Below are 20,170 nucleotides of genomic sequence, written 5' to 3'. Positions count from 1 at the left end.
GTACACAATCGCAAACAAGATGGAGAAGTGTTCCTTGTTCGATGCTCTGGTATCAACAGAGGTAGTGGTTTTTGCTTTATAGAAAGTGATTTTTGTGCTCACAGATGAAAAAAACAATCCTTCACTTTTTGCTATCATTTTAAACTCTTGCCTTCTGACATACTCTTACATAATAAAATGAGGCTGGGCCTATTCCAAAGAAATATCATTGACATCCTTTGAGTACTTCTTGGCTCAAACCTCTAGGATAGTGGATACTTCACTCTCTAATGTGGACCCACATAATGCTTAGTTGGACCTCCATGTTACTAACTTGAACCAAAAGATGAAACTAGCTCCTAGTAATAAAAATAACAGTCTTCATGCTGCCTTGTGAATTAGATCTTATTTCAATTTTAAAGATTAAGATACTGAAACTTAAAGAGGAACCTACTCCATATCTCACAGCTAGTAAGTGGTAAGCCAGGACTTGAGCTCACGTCTGACACCGACGCCCAGCCTCTCTGTACTAACTCCATCTCTGTACTCCGAGATCTGATCCAGAAGTGGAAGGCATGCCACATGGGACTAGTTCAACTACCTGTGTTTATTTGCATTCATATTTAAATGTAGATATACTGGGTGTGCTGGGTTCACCCTCACTTGTTTTCCAATCCAGAGACATCTGGAGCTTCAAATAGACATCAGCTGTATGACTCATTCCTAGGATGCCCATGACCTTTTGTGTCACAGATTCTTTAATGTGACAATAAAAGCCAGGGAACCTATGCCCAGAAAAATGCACATATACTCATACCTTCAACACTGGGCCTAGAATTTGACGAAGTTAATGGGCCATTCTGGGCCCACAACTAGTGAGTAATGGCCCCACCCAAACCCATCCCTGGGCTCAAGTCAAGAACTCTTGTTGCACTGTGGTCGGTTGAGCAGTTGAGGCAATAAGCCTATTTCTAGAACTAAAAAAAAACTGAAAAGTGATTTCCCACGGGCAACTTTTCCATCTGTAAGTGCTAGCTTTGAGTGAGAGGTAATTTCAGTGGCAAATTTATTAGAGATGCTAATTTTTGATACAACATAGAAAAAAGGTAAGGGGCTAGGGGTGGTGGCTCATGCCTGTAATCCCAGCACTTTGGGAGGCTGAGGCAGGAGGATCACTTCAGGCCAGGGGTTCGAGACCAGCCTGGGCAACAAAGTGAGTCTGCATCGCTACAAAATAATAATAAAAAAAAATTAGCCAGGTTGGTGGTATGTTCCTGTAGTCCCAGCTACTTGGGAGGCTGTGGTGCGAAGATCACTTGAGCCCAAGAGTTTGAGGCTGTAGTGAGCTATGATGATGCCACTGCAGTCTAGCCCAGGAGACAGAGCAAGACGCTGTCTCAAAATAATTAATTAATTAATTAAAATAAAGAAAGAAAAAAGTGAAGGGAGCACCAGGAAGAGGCATATCAAAAGGCAGCAGGTGGCTTGTACAGTCTTCTTTGATGTTGAAGCCATTTCCAGGGAAGAGAAAAAGAACCAGTTTTTCCCTCATTTGTTTTCCTTTCTTTTTCCCCTCCAAACAGCTCCATGGAAGCAAAGCAGTTGCCTGAAGATATAATAAAAGAACTCTTTTCCACCCTCTGAAATGAAACATTTCAGTTAGCTAGCTGGGTTCTTAATGTACCTACAGATCAAATCCAGAGAAGCATATTGTTGGTCAAAATAATCTACTAATTGTTTTCTCTTTAGCTCTAATCTAACACTTTGTTTGCAACACTAGAAATCAAAGGCATCTTCCTTATGCTTTAAGAAAAATTTAATTCTTTTTTTTTTTTTTTTTTTTTTTGAGACAGAGTGTCGCTTTGTTGCCCTGGCTAGAGTGAGTGCCATGGCATCAGCCTAGCTCACAGCAACCTCAAACTCCTGGGCTTAAGCGAGCCTACTGCCTCAGCCTCCTGAGTAGCAGGGACTACAGGCATGCGCCACCATGCCTGGCTAATTTTTTCTATATATATATTTTAGTTGGCCAGATAATTTCTTTCTATTTTTAGTAGAGACGGGGTCTCACTCTTGCTCTGGTTTCGAACTGCTGACCTCAAGCGATCCACCCGCCTCAGCCTCCCAGAGTGCTAGGATTACAGGCGTGAGCCACCACGCCCGGCCCAGAAAAATTTAATTCTTAAAGAGTATATTGTTGTCACGTTAGAACTTGTTTCTGAATACCAGTAAGTATTCTTCTGGAAGCCTGGAATTAGGGGAGTCATGTCTGCACCTCCCCAGCTCTGCCACCCTGAAACACTTTAATCCTGGACACTGTCTGCCCATCTCACTGCTTCTCAGCACAACACAAAGAGGACTTGGGTTGGTCTCCTCTCTGCCCATGCTCTGGTTGCTGGCCCAGCACATGGAAGTTCATCCGGCTCTAATTTCTGTATAAGTTTTCTCTTTACTCTCCTCTTGAAAACAGGGAAAAGGGAAGTTGGCAAGACATGGTCTGCTTGGTCAGGACTGTGATGAGGCTAATAAGGCCTGTGGCACATATTGGTAGTGCTCTGTGTTTTACAGAATGCCTTTATGTCCGTAAACTCACGGAGCTGGTCTCCTGCTATGCTGGCCTGCCAACCAGAAATGTCACCAGCTGACAAGAAAAGGGATAGGTCGGCATTTGAAAGTGAGTCATCCTCAGGACTCTGAGGTGCTAGGAGGGATACTAGAGGGAGCTGTGAAATTCTCTCTCCAGGGCCTGTGGAAGGGGCAGATGATGGCTACGTGGGTTGTTTCAAATGCAACCCTGCAAAAGACCAGGAAGTTGAAGTAGTTAAATCTTGAGCTCCTACCTAGTTCTGATCTTCAATTCTTGAGAACAAATAGAAAACAAAGCAAGAAAAAAAAACAAAACAAAACCTCCAGGTCACTATATATTAAGATTCTCCCTTTGTTTTTAAAAACATATTTAAAAAACATAGGAATTGCTAATAGGATACTTCACTAACTGTGGCAGCTTACCTCTGAATTGTAGCGCTCTGTGTTAAACACCAGGTCAACTTTGCATCCCTCTTTTGGATTAACCTGAAATATAGAAACCGAATCTTAGCACAGTGGATGCTCCATTAACATCTTCAAATCCAAGAATCGCCCTTTTGGGTAACATGGCATGAAAATGGTAGCTGTTGCATTTATACCTGAATAGAACTGGTGATTTTTTTATAAGGAGAAGAGATCGAAAATTTTGGTCTGATCATGCCATTCTGCTTGCTGGTTTGACACCTACTCATACGGAGGGAGGTTGGGAAAGGGAACCGGTTGTATTCCGGCTGGAAGCCACTTTGTAAGAACCCTGAAGGAGAAATGGACAGGCATGCGCAGGGCACTGGTGTGAATTCCTTCATCCCCAGCTCTTCAGCACCTTCCCCACACCCTGTCCCGGGTGCTCAGCTACATCAGGGAGCAAGACAGGTGTGGGCTCACCATCGTGCCGACCCATGGCCCAAAGGAGGATGTGGGCAGCAAATGCCTAACAAGCAAATACTGTGCTTTCTGGGGCTGGGGGTGGGGGGCACAGAGGGGTGATGAGTAAAGAGGCAGAGCAGTAGCCAAGCAGGCACCTGGGACAAGGCGCTCTCTAAGCTGAGATCTAAAGGACAGGGAGGAAGCAGCCAGGCCCAGACCTGGCCAGGGACATACCCTACAGGCAGAGGGGACCCACGAGTGCAGGCATGAAGGGAACTTCAGTCTGTGACAGGATGAATAATCAGCACTGAGGAAGTCCTCAGATGGTATGTGTTTCTTTCCTTTGCAGTTTTCACAGGCAGGCATACTTCTAAACTTTTGAAATGCATGTTTAGCCTTTTTAAACTGTTGAATTGATTCCAGTGTATAGTTTTAGAATATACATATCCACATCATTGAAATAAGTTAAACTGTTTAGAAGAACTTCATATTATTTGCCATCATTTTTTTTAAAGACAGCAAAAGGATTATTCAGTAAAAGAAATATTTTCTTGAGAAGAAAGGGAACTTTCTGTTGTATGGAATTGAAGTTATTTCATATAGTCTCAATTAAATTAGACTCTGAAAACATCAATTTCCTTTGAATCTTAGTTCAGGAACATAATAACTTGGTTAAAATAACAGGGTTATTTTATTTTAAATAGACCAGACATCATCAATTCCTATTACAGGTTCTTCAAAATTGCTGGGAAATTGGAGAAGGAAGAGGGATAGGACTCCTTGCAGTTATTTATGCAGAGAGTGTTTAACATGTAAATGAGCAGATGTTGCTGGGGAGGGCACAGGGGGCACCCAGGAGCACTGCGTGCAGAGCAGTTTGCTCAGCGCTCATCTTCAACCCTCAGTCAAGTTCTGATTCCACTTTACAAAATGCACACACCCAAGGCTGTCTGTTCACGTGTTCACTGTTCATCGGCTACTATGCCAGGCACTGGGGAGATACAAAAAAATATAACATCCAGTCCTGCCTTTCCAGAAACCTGCTCTAGTGTGGAAAGAGGCTTGTAGTGCAGCTGGTCAGCATGGCTGAGGGCTGCTGTGTGCAGGGTGCTGAGTATAGGGCTGCTGTGTGCAGGGTGCTTTCTAGAGCGGGGAAGCCATGAACTCGCTCGTTGAGGAGCGGGGCTAGCCAGGCAAAGTGTGGGAATGGGGCATAAGGCTGGCTTGCAGGGGGACAGTGAGGCAGGAGCAAAGGTGTGCTGGGGAGGCTGGTGCAAAAGCATGGAAAGCCTCATTTTTCTGTGAAGAGGACTTGGAACTTGATCCCAAAGGCTGTGGGAGCCACATTAAACACCACAGAACGTAGGGTGTTGTGAAGGGAAGTAGGATAAGGCATAAAAAGGGCTTAGCACAGTGCCTGGGTCAGGGTAAAAGTAAAATGTTCACTATTTTTATTATTATTAAAATCTATACATATAAGGGATAGGAAGAACTGTGTCAGAAACTAGAGTCTGGCCCAGGTTCAAGGACAGGGAAGAAGATGACATGGACTCCCATGAAGGTTGTTCCTGAAACACTGAATAATCAGTGAAATGAGAACTGCTCCACAGTGGCTGGACGAGGCTCCCACGGCTGCTGTCTCAGACCCCTGAGGTTCAGTGTCTTCACCACCTGCCCATGTTGGAGGAACACAGAACTGTGCCTTGCTGCCTTTGACACCCCTAGCCACGCCCACAAACAGCTAATGCTCACGGAAGGCATCACTTCTGCTTGCCAGCAGGTTCTAAGCCTTCAAGGGCTTCCTGCGGCAGCCCTGGGGTCCGCCCCCACCTGCATGTGTCCTGCAGGACTGGGGAGTCTGCCCTGCACGTCCCTTAGGGCTTCCTGAGTGCAGCCTCCTACCCAGTAGTCAGCAACGCCCTCAGCTTTCTGGCTGGGAGGTGGCGAGGGGGCGCGGGGGAGACCATTCGTGAGAAGAAAGGAGGAAGCAGAGTTAGATGAGTTCGACGGGGCACATTAGAGATGTGCTGGAGGATGCTGAATGTTAAATAGTGGGGTTCAGCAGAGGTAATGGTTGAAGCCATGGGATTTGATGCGAGCCCCCAGGGAAGACATGTAGAATGAGAAAAATCCTGAGGAACATCAATGTTCACATCAGTATTAAATTGGGGCATGCTTATATGCTATGCAAATGGATTCATAAAAGTCTTCCTTAGTCTTGATATAAAAAGAGGACTTAAGGTGTTATTTGACTCCATAGTTTTTTTGAAACACATGGAGGCTAAGTTAGGCAGCAGTAACTACTCTTTGCAGGAAGAGAAACAGAACTCATTAACAAAAACTATGAACTGAGTCAGTATGGAGTCTATCCTTTTGAAGAGTTATTTTCTTTGCTAGTTTGATTTCCTTATTTTGTTTCAACTAGGCACTTTTTAAAGTGTCCACATTCCATCCAAAATAAGATTTTTATATTGTTGGTTGTACTGTATCACGCATCAGGACACAGTCCTTTTATCTCCCATAAAGGCCTCTCCCTTCACCCTTCCTGTGAGTCACAAGTTCCTCCAGTGCCCTTTGCTGGTTCTGGTGAGATAAGCGGCGACAGCCTCAGGGGGCCTGCAGGCGAGTGAGCACGAGGTGAAGTGTCACCTTCCTCTGGAAGTGTCTTGCACTCTGAGGTTTTAGGATGGTGTTGCACTTTGGCTGTCCTTGATAAAACATTCTGTGCTAAAGAGGTCTTTGTTGTCAACAACCTCCACTCCAGGATTTATTCAGCATCTACCATATTCCAAGCACTGTGCTAGGTGCAGGAAATATGAACAAAACAACCGTAGCATCTGTCAGGGTGGCCTAGCGAGGGAGAGGACTTTAAGTTGAGCATTGTAGAGCTGATTACTTGACTATGGCTGACTTAAAAGCAGTGAGAGGATAACTGGAGAACTGATCTAGTCTAGGCAGCGGGGAAGTGACATTTGAGCTGAACTCTGAAGATGAAGAAGGAATTTACTTTGGGGCTGGGGAAGGGAGCTGGCAGATCACCCCACACAGAGCAACTGGCCTGAGGCCCTGAGAAGCAGGCAGTGGGGTGCAGAGCAGAAATACTGGAGCCAGGATGCAGGAAGAGGCAGACCCTGTGGGAGGCCCCCCCCCTCCCCTTGCAGGCTCTCGTGAGCGTTTGATCCTGAGAGGAATGGAAAGCCATGGACTGGAAAGAGGGACTGTGAACCGCTCCTTCCAGCTGGAGTGTGGAGAGCTGATGCTGGAATGGGGGGCTGTTGGGAGGGAACACAGAGAGGGTAGGAGCCTGGTTGAGGGAGCAGGGCCTGAGCCGGCTAGGCACAGTGGAAATGCAGAAAAGTGAATGGCGGACTTACAAGGTAGAAAATGAACAGTTATGCATTAACAATTCAGGATCAGAAATCATCACAGGAATACACATTTTATATTAAGGCAACATTTTAAACATAAAATAGCATTTAAAAGATGCTTGTATGTACAAAATAACAACGGACATCCAATTGGCCAATGCCTAGTACAGTTCTAAGCACTTTACATGTGTTACATATGCTAGCAAAGCTCTGAAGTTCTGATCAAACTCATTGGTAATTAGAGAAACGCCAATTAAAAGAGCAATGAGCTACCATAGTACAACTAGTAGACTGGCAATCAATTGGAAAGTGGATACGGCCCATTGTTGGTCGGGGTTTGGGGTACTCTTGCACGGCTGGTGGGAGGGTGGCCTGGTGCGGTGTGGCTGGGGGCGATCCAGCACACGTGGTCAAATCTAGCTTGTGTATGTATGTCCTATGATCGAGAAATCCCACTCTGCGTACGTATCCCCGAGGAACTGTGACACAGGTCTATGAGAGGACCGGCTCATATGAATGGGGACGTTCACCGAGGCACCGTGTGTACCAGTGGGGCTCTGGGAAACAGTCTGATGCCCATCCCTGGTGGGTGGCTGTTAAATGAGTACTATGCAGCAGTTAGAGGTACCAAACTAGCCCAACTTACAGCAACATGGATGGATTGTAAAAATGCTGTGAGTGAAAATAGAAACAACAAAATTTGTGGACAAACCATTTACAAAAAATTTTTAAATAACAATTTGCACACAAACCAATAATCCTTTATAAGAACAACTGACAAATGGGAGAATACTCATCGTGCATTTTACAGGTGTTGAGGCGGGGAGGGACCGAGCCTGAAAGAGAATAAACAAACGCACCCAAGAGAGGAGCCTTGCAGGGACCAAAGGCAGAAATGGGCCCCGAAGTGAGCAGGGCTACCCCTCAGCCCTTGCAGCGGAGGCCAACAAGAACACAGACAGGCTTTTAAACACAGACAAAGTCATTGTAAAATGTTAATTCAGCCCACAGTAAATCAGTGTGGAGGCCCCCACCCCATATCTTAAACTTATGTTTTCCTTTGTTTTTCATATTGTTGGCATGATTGGTTTTGAAAAATGTGGAAAACTGCTCACTCTATATGGCTTTGAATCTAGAAGCTCGTCCTGCAGATCCCGGAGCCAACCTCCCAAGGTCGACTGGTCCTCCCTCTGTGACTTGCACAATAGGCTGCTACAGCCACGTGGTACAAAGATAATCCATTAAATTTAAAGCCATTAAAATTTTTAAAAAAATTTTTTTTTGAGATATAGGGTCTCACTCTGTCACGCAGACTGGAGTGCAGTGGCACAATCATAGCTCATTGTAACCTTGAACTCCTGGGCTCAAGCGATCCTCCTGCCTCAGCCTCCTGAGTAGCCAGGACTACAGGGGTGTGCCACCACAGCTGGCTAATTTTTCTTATTTATTTATTTTTTTTGGTAGAGACGAGGTCTCACTATGTTGCCCAGTCTGGTCTTGAACTCCTGGCCTCAAGCAATCCTCCCACCTTGGCCTCTCAAAGTGCTGGGATCACAGGTGTGCCTGAGTAGACACTTTTGAAAGAGCCAAATCTGACACTAGGCAAGGGTGACCAAAGTTCTTGCCCTCCTGAGCTAGGGAGTGTCCCTGTAAGGTGGATCTCAGTGCTTTAATTCCTTGGAACCCCACACTACCAAAATTGTCCATCTTCCAGACAGATCAGAAAACTTTATGTCTCTTTCTTAACACACAGCCAGAGGCAAACCACAGTGTTCTAACATTTTTCAGAAAAAGCCTGCAATGAAAAAGTCAGCAAACAAAGCAAATGACTGTGTGACTACATAAACTGAAGGAATGAATGAGTAGCTCTTTGGTGCAGATTTCTTTCTAATTATGTATAAAAGAGAACTTTATGGCACCTACAGCCTAGAACTAAATGCTTTATAATTATAGACCACTAAGGACATAGTTTATGTTGTAATCTTGTTTTTTGTGTTTTATTTTATAAGTTTTTTGATTTTTGGCCCCACTGGTTAATGAGAAGAGGCAGCGCTGTCCCTCCTCCCTGCATTCCCTCCACATCCCCGCCTCCTACCCCGTCCCATCACGAGCTCTTTAGGGGACTGATCAGCACTTTGACTTTTGGCTTGACTTGCAATCAGCTGCGAGGGAAACAGGCCATTTTCAAAGTCCTGTTTGAGGAAGTGCCTAATGGAAAAATGAGTGCCCGGAACTCATCACACTAGATTTTTTTTTTTTTTTTTTGTAAGAGAAATGCTCTTACCAAATCCTTATAAAGTCAATATCAAGCATTTATTCAGTGCTTACATATAAAGCATCCTGCTACCATTGGGAGGGAATCATGATAAAAGCTGTCTCTCACACACACACACACACACACACACACACTGTACTCTATGTGCCTCACTTGACTCGACACAGTGCCCATGTGTTAACTTATTATATCACAAAAGCCCTTGGAGGTAGGTATTACTTATCCCCATTTTAAGAATGAAGAAACTGAGGCACTTGCCCCAAGTTAAGGAATTGGCTAAAGTCACAGAGCTAGTAAGCAGTGAAGCTGGCCTCTAGAACCACTGCTCTTCCCTAATACCGCAGAGGATGCAGAAACAGAGCCCAGCAACCTCTCTAAACAAAGGCAAGAAGAAAGTTGGCTACTGGTGTGTGTGTGTGTGTGTGTGTGTGTGTGAGAGAGAGAGAGAGAGAGAGAGAGAGAGAATTGTTAGCCAGGATGTTCTTGCACTGTGCTCGTAACCAAGGTCCCGGCAGAGAAGAACCACCCCAAACCTTTTGGAAGGGAAACTGCCAGGCGCCAGGAAGAGCATGTATGTTAGTTTGCTAGGGCTGCTAAACAAAGCACCACAGATTGTGCTTAAATGTCTGTGCTTTAAAACAACAGATATTTATTCTTTCACAGTTCTGGAGCCTAGGAGTCCGATATCAAGGTGTCAGCAGGGCCCTGCTTCCTCTGAGACTCTGGGTAGTGTCCTTCCTTGCCTCTTCCTAGTTTCGGGTGGCAGCTGTCAATCCTTGGCATTCCCTGGCTTACAACTGCCCCACTTCCATCTCTGCCTCTGTCTTTAAATGGTGTTCTTCCCTCCACGACTGTCTGTATCTTCACACAGCCTTCTTATAAGCACAGCGGTCATTGGATTTCAGGCCCATGCTCATCCAGTATGACCTCATCTTGACTTGATTACATCTGCAAAAACTCAAATAAGGTCACATTCACAGGCACTGAGGGTTAGGACTTCAAAATCTTTGTGGAGAACACAACTCCACCCCTAACAACAGGGGAGTAAAGACGATCCGAGTCTTGAGAAGGAGCCCTGGATGCCAACCCTTTCAGGCGAGGCTTCAATGGAAGCATGACCCAGTGCGGGTGGGGAACTCTCCAGGGGGGGGCCAGGACTGAGATACCCTGAGGAAAAGGGAGAGGGCGCTCGGGAAAAGGCAGGTTGTGGGCCAGGGCATGGTGTTAGCATCCCAGCTTGGGGAGATTAGCAAATTAATACTGGAGTACACTGGAGTTAAGGTTACAGTGGTGGACGGGGGCCAGATTAGAGAAAGTCTCTTATATGGACCTTTATTCTAGAGCGGTGAGTCTCGTACTTGAAGGTACTGCAGAATCCCCTAGAGGGCTCGCTAAGACACAGTGTGCTGGGCCACACCAGAGTTTTTATTCAGGAGGTCTGGGCGGAGGCTTGAGAACTCGCATTTTAACAAGTTCCAGGTGATGCTGATCCTGCTGGTGCAGGGACCACACTTTGAGAACGTCTCTCTGGCTGCTGAGTGGAACCAGTGATGTTCTCAGGGAGGGGCAGAAGGTGACAAAAGGCTCAGGTGACAGTCACTGGAATACAGCAGAACTACTAAATAGGACATTGATGATAAGACCACAATTCCTCCAAAGTATTTTTTTTTTTTTTTGAGACAGTCTCCTTCTGTCACCCCGGCTAGAGTGCAGTGGCATCATAGCTCACAGCAACCTCAAACTCCTGGGCTCAGGCAATCCTCCTGCTTCAGCCTCCTGAGGAGCTGGGACTACAGGCATGCGCCACCATGCCCGGCTAATATTTTTTTTCCTATTTTTGGTACAGATGGGGGTCTCACTCTTGCTCAGGCTGGTCTTGAATTCCTGACCTCAAGTGATCCTCCCACCTCAGCCTCCCAAATTGCTTAGGATTACAGGTGTGAGCCACAGCACCTGGATCTCTCCAAAGTCTTGAGGGTGTCATCAGGACCAAATGAAATAGAGGAGTGTTTTCCCAAAGTGTGGCCGACTCAGGAGTCTTTGGCGAACCAGGTTATGAAGCCTTAGAAAGTCAAGGTGGCAGGCCTATCCTCCGCTTCCGCAATTGACACACTCCATGGCCACATAGCATGTCCCATTTTCCAAGAAGGAGCATTTAGAGAAGGAAGTCTGGACTAAAATAATTTTTAAAGAAAATTCACTGCTTGCCTCCTGTTACATCGATAGCTACTTTGCTTTATAATGTTTATACATGCATCAAGAAGTTAAAACTGTTCCCAGTGTGGCCTCTGATAAAAAATAAAATAAAAAAAGAAGTTAAAGTTGCACATTCTATTTTTTTTTTTTTTTTTTTTTTTTGAGACAAAGTCTCACTCTGCTGCCCGGGCTAGAGTGCCGTGGCGTCAGCCTAGCTCAAAGCAACCTCAAACTCCTGGGCTCAAGCAATTCTTCTGCCTCAGCCTCCCAAGTAGCTGGGACTACAGGCATGTGTCACCATGCCCGGCTAATTTTTTGTATATATTTTAGTTGTCCAGCTAATTTCTTTCTATTTTCAGTAGAGATGGGGGTCTCGCTCTTGCTCAGGCTGGTCTGAAACTCCTGAACTCAAAGGATCCACCCGCCTCAGCCTCCCAGAGTGCTAGGATTACAGGTGTGAGCCACCGCACCAGACCTTAAAGCTGCACATTCTCATAGCAACTCTACAAAGTCAGTAAAAGCTGTTTGCCAGAAAACACAAAGCTTTGTTTTCATGTTAGTGGATCAAAGGTGTTTCCTCTACTACGTATCTGTACTAATCTTTGTATTAGGTACTATTCAATTTTTATTTTTTTTAAATATTGGGTGAAGTCAATTTGAAATATTGAAATATTTGAATATTTTCCACGATTTAAAAGATGGAGTAAAGTCATTGAAATATTGAGTGCACTAGAAATAAACCTGAGGAACTTGATCAGGGATAGAGAATACGTATTTATCTATTCTAAGAGCACATTTAAAAAACCTAACACCCCCTTTAAACTCATGCAAAACACAACAAAAATTTGGAGCAAATAAAAGAGCAGGTGGGTGTCCTTGAGAATCCTTGCTGTGGCTGCCACAAGGACGAGTCTCCAAAGACGATTCTGGTGGAAGCTAATCTATAGAAAGGGAACCGTGTACTTCGGGGAGGACTCTGTTTTCCCCTCCTCTGCCACTGTTGCTGGTTGCTAAGTGCTGGGTCCCTTCCTATTGCCTCAGATCAAGTTGTGACAGATTTAACTCCATGTTTCAGCCTGAGGGGAGGGTGGGCAAGGGCAAGTCGACTTTGTCCAGAGCTTACAGGTGATTCTAATCTTCCCTCCCACTCACCCTGTGACTCTCTGGTCTGATGGACTCGGTTTCTAAATGTCCCCTCCAGCCTTCAAATTTGGTAAGAAAACATAAATGTCATGCTATTCCAGTAAAAGTGAACTTCATTTTATAAGGTCACTTTTATGAGTCAGGCTTAGTGGGAGACAAATAAACAACTCATTTGTGAATAAAAATTGCCGTGTTGTTCTCATGTTCTAGACAGAGATAGCATCAGTATATTACATTATACCCTGGAATCATCTTATTGCATTTTCCTTCTCCCAGGCAAGGCCCGACAGAGTGAATACAGTTTATGGAATGAAAGTCAGTTACCTTCGGATCAGGCTCCAGCTGATGAAGCTACTTGCTTCCTCAGGCTAAGGAGCAGTGGAGAGAAAGAGATGGAAAACTGCGTAATCGCTGCTCAGCTGACTCTGGGTACCGAGTTCCTGGCCTGGAGTGAGGAGTCAGAGTGGAAATGGCCAGAGGCAGGCGCCCTCTCCGGTTCACCTGCAGGCTCAGGTGGGGTCATCAGGAAAAGCTGATCGTGAGAAAGACATGGGAATGGGTGGGGCCTGGCCTCCTGTTCCAGATGCCCCAGTGGTACCAGCACCCTTCTGGCCACCTCCATTTCATTCAACAAATATTTAAAATTTGTCCCTAGCAAGCCCTGTGCTAGTGCGATGGAGGAGACAGAGAAGTGACACCTGACACCCCGCAGAAGCTTCCATCTAACTTGGGAGAAGCAGACACACGTGCAGAGTGGAAACAAAGTTGGTTGTTCAAGAACCAGGATGAAGCAGCCTACAGTGAAGTACCAAGATGGGGCGTGGACGGCAGGCGGGTTTACATGTGAGCTCACCAAGGCTGTGGGCATCAGCGAGGCAAGAGGTGGGAGCAGGAGCCGACGTTTCCTGGGTGCTGTTACCTGTCGGGCAGTGTGGTAGGTACTTGCAGGAGCTCACAGCTGCCCTGGGAGCTGGGGGTGGCGGGCTGAATAAGACCCCCACCCCCAAAGACATCCACTGCTTAATCCTCTTGGACTTATGAATACTATTTTACATGGCAAAAGGGATCGTGCCAATGTGATTAAGTTAAAGGTCCTGAGATGGGGAGATTATCCCAGGTTATCCTGGTGAGCCCAATGTCATCACAGGGTCCTTATAAGAAGGAGACAGTAGTGTCACAACCAGAAGGTGTACACTGCTGCCTTTGGAGATGGAGGATGGAGCCATGAGCAGGGAGCACAGGCAGCCTCTAGAGGCTGGAAAAGACAAGGCAAAGAATTCGCCCCTGGAGCCTCCAGAAGGAACAAAGCCCTGCCTGCTGACACCTTCATTTTAGCCCAGTGAGACCCATTTTGGGCTTCTGACCTCCAGCACTGGAAGTGAATAAATGTGTGTTATTTTAACCCACTAAGTGTGTGGTGATTTGTTACAGCAGTGATAGGATGCAATGCAGATACAGAATTCCTTGTGATCCTTAATGTCATGTTCTGTGTAGGCATGCGCCCTGGGGATGATCACGATTCACATACCCCTCGTACACAGCTATGGTACAAGACTCCCTTTCAGAATTCAACTTTACTGGCCAGAGACATGCTGAACAACCCTAACAAGCGGCCCAGAGACTTGTTATGGCTGCTATCCCTAGCCACTGGGGGACTGTCTCTGTAAAACACTCTTCAATCAAGGCACCATCACAAAGGCAAATAAACGCCAAGGCTGTAAAGTATTGATACATCCTGGGGTGACTCATTGCTTAACAGAAAGTGAGATCAAGGGTCAGGTTGGATATGGGGGCGGGAGAGAGAGAGAGTATTTAACATTCCATGCCTCATAGTACATTCATTTTAGGGTTGACTATTCATATTCAATTTCCAGAAGAACAACCCAGGTCCTTAAAGGAAGAGTTTGCAGCCAAGCCAGACTTCTCATGGGCAATAATCACGACACAGCACCGGTGGTCTTGATTTGGGGCATTACTAATGCTCTGTGATTACATGCATCCTTGCCTATGACTTTACATGTGGAAAACCAAGTGGAAAATGTTGTGGGCTGGTAAAAAAAAAAAAAAGTTTGTGGTTTAAAAACGATTTATTACAAGTTGGTAAAATACATTCCAACTTGCCAGCTCTTCTGGGTGCAGTAAGCTTGGGTGATTAGGATAAAGTTCCAAGGAGGCCAAAGTCAAAGTTTTACCCGCAAGGCCTGGTGGCCTTTCCTGCCCCATGCTAGACCCAGACTATGCAATCAGAGCCTGCAGACCCAGGGGTGCTGAGGTGGGCGGCAGGGCAGAGATCATGGTACACTGTGCTATTTCAGCATGAGCAGTGCCTGGGAAGGAGGGTTTGTGCCTTTCTGTTCCGTGCTTTCAGGAGTGTTACGTTTCATCCTCAGGGCAGTGTGAGGGTGCGAAAGAAGGCCTAGTTCTTGCAAATATCCCCTTCCCTGCCATTCTTTCATGATGGCTATAAAAGCACTTAGGAGCTTTCCTTACATGAAAATGAATATTATTTCACTTTAGTATTTTATTCCTTATCTTCTCCCTCCATACTCATTGCGGCCTTTTTAATTCTCCAGATTTTGTTTCTATGACCTACTTAATGTTTTGCTTTCCTATTCTCCTGAGTGATCACCTCTGAATTATTGATATTAATGGAGAGAAGACTTCAAGAAGAGCAGTAATTAGATGGATTATATTGTATTAAAGTGCTTTATAGATTGAAGAGTGATAAAGGAACAAAGCTTTTCTTAGTAGAGTAAGTGCTCTCCTAACCGCTCTGTGGCCCAGTGGAGGCTCTGTTTGTGCTGTCAGCCTCGCGGTGGCCTGACCCTGGAAGTGCACAGGCTTCTGCCTGGTGGCCTGCACTAGGGCTGGCCTGGTACTTACCCGAAGTCAGCTGATTTGCTCCCAGACTTGCTTACGCTGGGTGTACTTAGTACCTAATTACATAAATAAATGTTACGTAAAGTGGTGAAGAGTGGGTACAAATGAAGAGGTCATGTCCATGAGATCTAAGTTAAATGCTTTATAAAGCATTTACAAAGCATTATAAGAATTGATGAAGTCAAGTCTCTAAAACTTTTGCTGGTGAATTGGGTGTGGATGAGTTAAGATTGGGCAAGAAAAAGAAAAAAATAAATAAAAGCAGAGGATTGTGCACTGTATTCTTTGCAAGTGTTCACTCCACTGTGAGGAAACCAAAATGGAAATCACAAATGATCCCCTATGGGCGTGTTGTTTTTTTTTGCTAGAAAGACTGTAAGAAGCTCCAATTAAACAGTCTTGGCCCTATATCAAAATATAGGTGATAAATTTATACTTATGCATTTTAATTCAAGTTGAAGCAATTAAGGTATGGGCATAACTCCTGCCCCCACCCCGCACCCTGCACTTTGGTCAACTGTTTCAAGTATGTTTCTAACCGCTGGTCCTGGCCTGGTCAGAGGGCATTCACCTTAAGTGACCAATCCTCAACCAACAGCTGATTCCCAAATAAGTTGACTTTCCCATGAAGTAAGTGCATGTGAAGACTTCAGCCAGTCTCTCTAAATGTTAGTAAAGGGCTGGCCCCTCACTGACAGCTCCTGGTAGGGGCCAGTGGTCCCCAGAACTTGCTGAGTGACAAGAGGAGACTTGTCTCAGCGTAAGGGGCAGCCTCGAATAGTCGGGACTAGGGAAACATTGCAAGACTGATTCAGGATACCCCGGGGTAGCATAAGACCCCTCAACACCATCCAGAATCTCCCATCACTGCAACTGTGCCATGTATAGCGGAAAAGTAAAAGCCTCATTGGTTGTGGAATGGTAATGTAAGGCCAGGAAAGAGATGGCATCAGGCGGGGGCAGCGAGGGAACACAAGCCATGGTCTGTGATCTCTCCATACAATTAGGAACAAAACAAAACAGAACCCTCCCTCCCTCCACTCCACTCCACTTTCTTAATTCTTCACTGCATTTACCACCACAGCTATTGCGGCCTTCTACCACCAGAGGGCAATAGTGTTTCTAAAATGAGGAGTTCTTGCAGAGGCAAGAAATCACAGAATCAAGGAAACCAAGGAATGTCAGAGCTGGACGAGGTTTTAAACATCATTTGGTCCACTGGCTTTCAAAACTTTCTAAGTTGCAACTCATAGTAAGAATTGATTTCCTAATTATGACTTAGTTCATGCATATATATTTGAAACATTTTTAGACACCACTTATCTTTGCTTTTGCAACGCACTGTAGTAGTTTATATTCTAAACTACTTCACATAAAAAAGTAAAACAATTGGACCCTACTAAATTGATCTCATAATCACTAGTGGGCCCTTAGTTTGAAAAACCCTGACTTAGCCCCAGCCTCTCATTTTATAAAGGCATGTGCCTTGACCCCTGGCATGGGGAGCAATCCCCAGGAGCTATACTTCTCCTACCTAGATGAATGACAGACACTGCGCAGCAACTAAGCACTCAGCCTGACAACGACCAGATTGCATCAACAGTCAGACTCGAGTTTTGGGGATCTACCATTTTTCACTTCTTGCCAATGCTACGACAGCTCTCGTAATCGAAGCAGAAATTCCTTGTCACCACACTGAAAGCTCCATGCAGGCTGCGTCTGTGCTCCCATTCAGGTAGCTGAGTGCTTCAAAACTGAATGAATATCTAAGAGGCCTTCCCTAATGACTCTACTCCAAATATGAAGGCCACAAAATCTAGCCCAGTGCCTGGTATACAGTAAGTGCTCAAAACTGCCCCTCAGATGTTATAATGGTAAAGGAGGATCTCTTTAAAATTCGGGGACATTATACTATTTCAGATAAAAAACAGTAGCGGAAGAGCAAGAGAATTTTTACTCACTCGAGTTTTGAGAGCTACTTTGATCATTTTGTGAAAGATGCCAAGTATTTTATTTTTCTTCCAAGTAGGTGACTAAATGTATGAAAATTCAGAGCATTTGATTATTATTTTTTTATTTTTACAGTCTTGGAAGGAAGGAAAAAAAATTCCTGGAATTGAAAACTGGTGTACTTTAGAAATCTGAGCTTGGTTTTCTGGAGGGATTCCTCTCCATAACAGGGAGCAAACCTCCAGGGATGCCTTCTTTGGACACTGGGAGGTGGCTGCTCTCTGACCTTGACAGAAAGTTCTCAAACTCTATTACCTCACTTCTCTGTTGGACTAGTAAAACTGAACTTTTTTGTCCCCGAACACAGCAAGCATTGGTAAAAAGGTGACAAGAATAGGTCGATTTTCTCTAGGAACAATCTGATTCAATCATTAAATAAATTTAGCCATGTTGGCTGCAGGAATAAATCTTTCAAGAACCAAGGCTGAGCTTCCAAAAGGCCTTTCCTGCAGTGTCTGATACCAGGCCTACGACACTCAAATGAAAATCCTACTGCCACACTTTCAAACTCCACCTATTTACATGCTATACTGAATTCTAGATTCTTTGAAGCTTACGTGTCTGCAGGCCTTGTAGAGTATTTGGTGGCTGCCAGAAGGAGCAACTTTGGGGACAGCCAACGTAGTTCTGCAATGTTTGTAATCTATTTGATGAAAGAAATGTAGTGACACACACAAGAGGATACCTACAGCCAGTGCCTTGAAATCAGCAACCAAATAACAGGTTGTAAATTTCTCATCCACTCAGTTCACAAATAAAACTGAGCCCCGGGTTCACTCACTAGATTAAAGCAGACGCCAGCATCAGAAGGTTCCCACCCAGGCCTACGTGTAAATTCCAACCATCTTATCCTGAAGCCAGGTGGTGGCCAGCAATTAACAAGAGACTCTCCTCTGCAGTACGGAATGGGAACTTGTTTAGATTTTGGAAACCCTGCCCAAGATTTCGGCTGGAGCCACTGGTGGGTCGCTCTCACAGTTAGCAACCCCATAGCAGCAAACTCTGCGTACTCTCACACAAGATTGAGTGTTGCTCTTTGGGCCTGTTCCTCAATTTCCCCATATATCTCGCTCTCAGGTATGGGAGCCGTCAAGAGCGCTGCCCTGTGAAAAATCTACAGCTTCGTAACTGCCGGAAGGAACGAGCCAACTTTCCGTAGATTCTGCGCACCGATGGGTCCCTCCCACGCCCTGGACACCTGGGGGACGCTGAGGCACCAGCCGGGGTCTTCCCTGAGTGGTGCGCTTCAGTCTCCCCGGTGGATCCGCCACGGGGCGGGCAGGCGCGCGCACCCAGGAGTCACCGTCCAGCGAAGTGCGCGGCCGCCCCGGCGCGTGCCCCGGCGCGTGGCTCCCGCACTCACCGACGCGCGGCCCTCCTGCACGGCGGCCAGCACTCGCAGGGCGCTGGGCGAGCCGGCGCGGAAGTTGAGGAAGTGCAGCGCCGCGCGCGCCGCTTGCTGCAGGAGCCCGCGCGAGAGCCCCGCGTCCTGCGGCCGCCTGGGGTCCTCGGGTCCCGCGGGCGCCGCCGCCGCCCCCTGGAGGGCGAGCAACAGCAGCAGCGCGAGCAGCGGGGCGCCGGGGCAATTGCCCCGGGGCTGGGCCGCGGGCGGCGGTTGCCGGCGGGGCTGCATGGACGCGGGCGGGCTGGCGCGGCTCTCGACCGGCCCGGGCTCGGAGCGGGTGGCGCCCGAGCTCGCGGAAATAAGGCCGTGGTGGGCCCCTCCCCTCCGCCCCCGGGACGGCCGGCTGGAGGGAGCCGGTGTCCCTGCTCGGCCGCGCCCTCTCCGCGCTCCCCGCAGCCCTTGGGCCCCCTCCACACCTCCCCGCTGTCCCGGCTCGGTGCCGGGACGCGGCGGCGCCTCTGTGGCGCGGGGCCGAGGCTGTCTGGCCCGGGCGGGGGGTGAGGGACGCGTGTGTGGGGAGGAGGAGGGCAGTGGGGCCGTCTACCCGAGGGAGCGCGGCCCGGCGGCTGCCACCCGCGCAGCACCCCCAGCCCTGCTCCAGGACTTGGCTTTTCCCCTGCGATTGCTGCGATTTCGCAACCCTGGGGTTTTAGAGAAAAACCACTTGGATTCTCCAAGAATTAGGGCTATGATTTCCCAGCAGTTGAAAGAGGGGACGGGTGGAGAAAGGGGCGAGCCGCAGGGGGCGTTGATGGCGGTCACTGTGGCACAAAGCCCGTGGAAGTGGGACAGGTCGCCCGAGGGCGGGTGCTGGCGAGGAGGCTGAAGGTGGCCGCGGGCAAGGAGCCGGGGATGCGGAACGCGGGGGCTGAGGCGGGAGTGAGCGACCACCCGCTGGCGCAGCCGGGACGTTAAGGGGGACGAGTGGCCAGTAGGGCGGGGCGCGATAAGGCCCAAGAGGCCCATTGGACTTAGACTAAGCAGGTCATTGATAACCCTGGCTCCAGGCAGAGTTAAGGGCAGGAGTGGGGGGATGGAAGCCAGATTCCAGCAGGGTGAGGTGTGGATGGGCCTTAGGGAAGGGCGGAGATAGCCATTGTTTTTAAGCCACAGACAGGAGAGAAAGCCCAGGAGAACCAGGGGTCAGAAAGGAGAATGCTAGGCGCTCCCAGCACCCATTTCTCCACCTTGGCTTTGTCCAGGGGTGCACCCCTGCCCAGCACCCGTGGATCCCAGCCCCATGTGGGGCTACAGGAACTCCCTTCTTGTGGGTGGCTGGTTGAGGCCAGTCATGCGCCGCCGATTATGGATGAGGTATGAGCAGAGCCCAGGGGGTGATGCATGGGGTGCCCTCTCTGGAAACGTCCTCCCTCCCCACACCACTTCTGGATGTTGTCTGTGCCTTGTCTTGTCTCCTATCTTCCGCAGATACTCAAGGAACACCTACTCTGCCTTGGGGGCCTT

The 20,170-nt window shown here is 47.3% G+C and overlaps 1 protein-coding gene across 1 annotated transcript in view; it reads right to left on the bottom strand.

Moving 5' to 3' along the window:
• RARRES1 (retinoic acid receptor responder 1) overlaps positions 1-19,089 on the bottom strand; it is a 31,615-nt gene extending 12,526 nt beyond the window's left edge. The window contains exons 1-2 of the mRNA XM_069473031.1: positions 18,665-19,089; positions 2,986-3,048 (exon numbers count right to left, since the gene is read on the bottom strand). Of these exons, the coding sequence (XP_069329132.1) occupies positions 2,986-3,048; positions 18,665-18,934 (333 nt within the window). The 5' untranslated portion in view covers positions 18,935-19,089. The remainder of the gene's footprint in view (positions 1-2,985; positions 3,049-18,664) is intronic.
• Between the last annotated feature and the right edge of the window lie 1,081 nt (positions 19,090-20,170).

This window comes from Eulemur rufifrons, chromosome 7, assembly GCF_041146395.1.
Source record: "Eulemur rufifrons isolate Redbay chromosome 7, OSU_ERuf_1, whole genome shotgun sequence".
Classification (NCBI taxonomy): domain Eukaryota; kingdom Metazoa; phylum Chordata; class Mammalia; order Primates; family Lemuridae; genus Eulemur; species Eulemur rufifrons.
The sequence above is the reverse complement of the archived record's forward strand: the minus strand, read 5'-3'. Positions and strand labels throughout refer to the sequence as shown.